Source organism: Mytilus californianus, unplaced genomic scaffold, assembly GCF_021869535.1.
Source record: "Mytilus californianus isolate M0D057914Y unplaced genomic scaffold, xbMytCali1.0.p SCAF_9, whole genome shotgun sequence".
Lineage (NCBI taxonomy): Eukaryota > Metazoa > Mollusca > Bivalvia > Mytilida > Mytilidae > Mytilus > Mytilus californianus.
In genome coordinates this window covers 71,177,486-71,183,620 of record NW_026262745.1, presented here as the reverse complement: position 1 = coordinate 71,183,620, position 6,135 = coordinate 71,177,486, and the positions used below count along the sequence as shown (strand labels likewise).

Genomic DNA, 6,135 nt, shown 5'->3' with positions numbered 1-6,135 from the left:
ATAATCAGTAACAGATCGGGTATACGTTTGGTTCCGCTCCATTGTTGTTTGGTGAAGTTACAGGATTTGAACTTTTAAAATGTCATGAAAATAACAGTTATACGGACGTTTTATACACACCTCCGCATATTTGGTTATTTTTTTTGGTGATTTCACTACGATATGTTAGAGACGAAGATTGCGATTGGTTTCGCCTAATGAATTTTGTCGAATGTGTGGGCTTTGTGACTTTAAACAGTTATACGGACAGGGTAACACGCTTTTTTTGTCGACGGGGTCATCTTTATGATTCCCATACATTGTTTTCTTTGATTTACAAACATCAAGACTAACAGTAACATTAATTTGGAACTATGACTGTTTAAGGCATTTAATCAAAATAATACTTGATATAAAAATATAACAGCAATATATATCAACACGTTTATCAACATCAACAAAATCACGTTCAGCTTATCAATGACAATTGTTGGAATGCTCTGTTATGTTTTTGATGGGGAAATAATAATATAGAACGCATGAAATCTAGTTTCGCTCCTTCTATGTCACCTAACAATTGACAACTAATACCAAGGACGTAGTAAGATGTACCTCTCAACGTGGGATGAGCTATACAATAGTTGGCCTCTATAGTCAACTGTAGATCCCGTAGGGAATCATAACATTGCCTGCCATTTTGTAGATGATAATGGCATAGAAAATGAATGAAATGAGCATATACTATTGGAGGAAAAAAGTTATGTTTTACCATTTGTAATTCATCCGGTTGTAATTCAGAGCTTTTGATGGACACCAAACCTAAAAGCAAGAATTTCCATAACTGAACAATAGTCATATTCCTAAATAAATGTAAATCAAATAGCTCGTAATGAATATCTGTTAACTGCATGAATTTTTGAAGTTTTTCTGGTGAACATTTTAAAAGAGAATACTGAATAATGTAGAGAGCTGTATTGTATTGTTTTCTTCTGTAGAAAAACGAAGCTAACAACAGCCATCCAGATACAGCGTCATGAGGTGTGTTCAGTAGCAGTGTACTTATACAAGTATTGTTCTCTTTATAGGTAGATTTATTATAGGAAATATTATCTAATCCCTTCCTTTTGCAAAAAAATTTTGTAATGTAGTTTGTAAACAGGTATTTGATTTTTGAACTCTTACTTGACAATATCTTGTATATCACCTTTTCCAAACGACAATCCAAAAAAGAACCCAAAAAATCGATAAAAAATATGTCTGCGTTTAGTAATCTTTCAACACTCTTGGCATACAAATAACTTGTCTCTTTGCTTATAACCAAAAGTTCATCCAAATTCGGAATTTGGTCCGAAATAAAGATGCATCCCCAATCGCAACTGTTTAGAATATACAACCTCTTTAAAAGTGTTTTCTGTGCTTGCCCTTGTATCTTTTTCTCAAATAGATTATTTTCTGGAATGAAATAATGCGGACAAACTTTGTATTCAACACAATATATAAGCCTCCTGAAGCATCTCATGAAACAAGATATCAAGTTTTCAGGTTTCCATATTGATGGAGGCAATTCTTCGCTTATCCAAAACAGAATTGTTTTCATGAAATATGAACAAAGTAATTCTTGACAATCAATGTATAATGCTATAACATCTTTTAGAAGAATTTTCAGGAGTGCATAACATAATAATTGTGTATGTGTAAACGAATACATAAGAAGTTTTTCGCCAACGGAAAATGATATTCGCCATTCTAAATCTTCTTGTGAAGATTCTTTTACACCTACAGGTACAAATAGAACCCCGTGATTTACAATAGCCTGTTTGACATCAAATCTCGGCCATGAGTTATTTGACCGTGTTACCCATTGTTTTGCTGGTGTTATCCATAATTTACAATGTAAACAGTTTGCAAAGTCATATAATCCATTGACATCGGTCACACATGGCCCATGTACAGTCCATAAGTTCTTTGAAAATGTTTGTTTGAATAAAATATTTGACAAGTAAAAATCACTACCGATATAAATACAGTCTTTTGAAATATTGTGGTCATTACTGTGCACTAGGCGTAACTTTGTGAAACCTGGCTGTGTATCTTCTTGTTCCATTGTGAAATGTATTTTATCACCATTGAAATAAATGTGTATGTCTTCACATACCTCAATCTTTTCACTACCGCCATTATATCTTAATCACTACCGCGCATCACTAGTCCCTCTCCGAAACTTCCACTGGTAATTAATGTCCAATTCTTGTTGCTCTGTAAATTGTCTCTGATATTGTTCATCAATCTGAATATTCTTACATGTTTTTCTATTCCAACAATATTCTGACATAGGTAATGATACAAAGTTATTGATGCATTTGTGACTGCTGTTTCTGTAAAAAACAAAAATAAGAAAAATTATTGAGTTTGCGAATTCTTAAAAATTGCCCAAAGATTTATTAATTTATTCGTCATATCTGGCCAAAAAAAAAACCCTTAATATTCAGCATAGAAATAGTTTTGGCATAACTAGGTGATATTAAATTAGTTTTTTTTTTCAGACCCCAATTTTTGGTTAAATTTTTCATAATATAGCTTTTATGGCTATATTCTCTGATCTGAACAATGTGCGTCAACATTAAATTATATGGAACGCCAAAACTATCTTGTTATGCCTATTTTCGTTTCATTAAAATGTGCATTTATATTAATGTGATGTGCACTTGTCATAATACGATGTTCAAACACCTTTATATGATATGAACATGATTAAAATGTACTGATATGATGCAGGCATGGGGTAATGCAAATTTGTAATTGCAATGCATGGTAATGCATTACATTTTTCCAAGTAATTGCATGCAATGTGTAATGCAGCATTTTTTGCTTTACATGTTATTGTAATTTAATGCATTACTCGAGAGAAAAATTGTGTAATTTCATGCATTGCATTGCATGATATGGCATTACTTTTTTCACATAGTATATATCTTTCACTGAATTTAAGATTTCTGGATGAATTAAAAACATCATTTGGATATTGATTTTTTTTATTTGACAAGCATTACTGTAAAAGTGTTTTATTGCTGTTCAAACATCAATGACAACCTTGTCAAGATTAAATAACAGAAAATTGAACATTTTATAATACACTAATTTGTTTGTTTTGCAATCAATGTTCATAAATTAAGCTATTTGTTTATAATTTAGTTAGAAAAGAAATTCCTCTGTACAAATTTTTGATTGGAATTTATAAAACAAATGTATATTTATAAAATTGAAGTTAACATATTAAATTTCATCTCTGTAATCTCTTTTTAAAGAAAACACGGAGATGTATATATTGAAACCCTAATGATGTTAAAATGTAATAGTTGTATTGAAAAGACTTTTTACTTGATACCTTAATGTAATATGTATAAGAAATAGTTATTGCATATATATGCTAGAATCTCTTCTGATTTCATGTTGTTTTTCAAATGTTTAAATTTTTTTCACTTAATAATAACATTTACAAATGTAATGTGTAATTCAATGCATTACTTTGCAAAAGTAATTGTAATATAATGCATTACTTAAATGCATGTAATTGTAATTGTAATTTAATGCATGGTTTTGTCAAAGTAATTGTAATATAATGCATTACATTGCAATGTAATTCGCCCCATGCCTGATATGATGTACAACTATCCATATATGATGTGGATTTTCCCTTAAAGGGTGTGGAAACATCTTTATTGTCATTGTATTAAGTACTTGTAATATTATATGATGTGGTTCGGTGACCTCATTATATCAAGTATAAACGTCCTTATATGATGTGCGTTCATCGTTGTTATGGTCAACAAATATCATTACGATTAGAACGATCTAGTAAGTAGCTATCGTTTGGAAAATGGTTGAGATTTAAAAAAAGCTAAATATTGTCACGTTGATACCTCATTTTAAAGAAAAAGTACATGTTATATTTTGTTCGAAAATCGTAAAAATATGAATTGCAAAGTCAAGGTTTAAATGATGGGCCTACAATAAAATGCAAACAGTTAAAGTTCGCGATTGTGTAGTGAGCACCTGGAGTTCTAATATTTGATCAATTAGAAGATATTCTGCTTTTTCATATCTTGGAATAGCAATTTACTGTTTATGATCTAACAGCTTCAGACTAGTATCAGCTTTCGATGAGTATTTTATAGAAAATGAGACAGCGCAATTAAACAAAAATCAATATAGGATTTAAAATTTTTCCGATAAAGATTTAGATCAATTAATACATCAGCTAGTTATAGAATATCTCGGCTGCGGTCAAAATATGATAAAAAAAACCTTTACCGTAAATTCATAATTTCATCCATGCATGCGGCCCTATGAGGCAGACTGGTCAAAATGGTCAAACAATTGTATCATTAGCCTGTCAACATTTAGCCTGAGAGCTATAATCCGACACAGGAAGTCAGATAAATTCGACTGTGATTTTATTTGACAATATTTTCCGTTTTCCTTCCTCTCCGGGCACTATAGCGTACATCCTCAAATACAAACTAACCACCTTGAAATAACACGATAATGCTGAAAGTGGCGTTAAACACTAATAAATCAAGTAATTAATCAATCAATCATCCATACCAGTATACTTATGCATGTGTAGAAAATTTGGTAACTATTGATATTAAATACTTTGAAGAGTGACTGCCATTTAATTGGTATAGGAAATTAAGTAGATAAAGCGGCAAATATACTGTCTCATTATTTCTATAAAGTACCCTTTTGGACCCTGCTACGAGGCTAGAGCTGCTATATCAGAAACAGTTAACCGGTATTCCAAAAAAAAAAAAAAAATGCAGAAAATGATCTGGTTTATCAAATAGTTGTACCCTAAGTGATCAACACAAACAATCGAGGACCCATAATTCTATAACATTAACCTAATGCAGATTTTTATAGACATCTGACTAAACCTAAACTTTGCAATTTATATTTCGACTGGGTTTAGAGTAATTCTTGAGAATCAGATCGAAATCAGTTATGACGAAGACAGTATTTCTAATGGTAATCATTATGATTGATCATAGCAACGTTTAAAGCACATCCCAAAGATCGTTTTGACATCGTATGATGAAGTAAACCAAACCACGTCATTTGTGCACAACATATAATGACAAGTACATCATACAAACGTAAATGCACATCATATGATGAAAAATGGCATAATAAGACAGTTTTGGCGTTCTATAAAATTTCTTGTTTTACATTGATTTTCTTGTCTGGTAATTTACTTATAAAGTACCTGTTGGTACCTGTATAAGAAAATTAATATGAAAACTAGGAAAGACATAATCAAAATTGGTCGAAGATTGTGAACACTTGGTTTAGAATGGTTCAGACTTAGGCAAGTATAGTTGAGACTCGGGTCGATTTTGACGAAATTGAAACCTAACCTTTACTAAGAAAACATTAAAAGCAGGTTAACATAATTCCAGACGTTTTGTGTAGTTTTATATGTTTTGTATTTATAATTTCTTAGGTTAAGGTATAGTCAACAGAGGGCTTACACATTCAAATATACTTTAGGAAAGTTGATAAATATCTGATATGCAGATAAAGTTTCGTTGTTGTGCTGTATGTTAAAATTTTGTATCAAGAGCAGTATTATTTTATTTAAACCTTGCAAGAATATGCAATATTGTAAGAACAATTATTCATGTTATTCGTCAGTTTTCAGAAAGATTCAATGAAACACTGTTAGTTTGATGTGTTTGGGTTTTAGATTTTGCCATTTGATTCGGGATTTTCCGTTTTGAATTTCAAAGTTCGGTAGTTTTGTTATTTTACCTTTTACCTACGAACGTATTCTAACATGAATATTAGTTTTTAATAAGGGGTAATAAATGTATCCTGGCGAGTATGCCAGCTTAACATATGTTTTATAAGCACAAAGGATTAAGCTTAAGATTGTTATCAAGAAACCGTGGGTGAAGTAGAAACCGATGGAAGGAAGACAATAAAATACGTTCTTACCTGCCATTTTGGTTGTTAACTCTAACTTTATTTACCTGGTAACGCGGACTTCCCTAACATTTACTTTCGTTTCTATTTATAGTTCATTTAAAATTAATGCAAACATAAATGACCTCACAAATACACTTTAACTTTAATTTATTGAGCTAATAAACATGT

The 6,135-nt window shown here is 31.1% G+C and overlaps 1 protein-coding gene across 1 annotated transcript; it reads right to left on the bottom strand.

Annotated features, from left to right (window-relative positions):
* Positions 1-352: 352 nt before the first annotated feature.
* Positions 353-2,175, bottom strand: LOC127715047 (uncharacterized). The gene has a single exon (XM_052221065.1). The coding sequence runs from the start codon at positions 2,081-2,083 to the stop codon at positions 449-451; it is 1,635 nt and encodes a 544-aa protein (XP_052077025.1). The 5' UTR covers positions 2,084-2,175; the 3' UTR covers positions 353-448.
* Between the last annotated feature and the right edge of the window lie 3,960 nt (positions 2,176-6,135).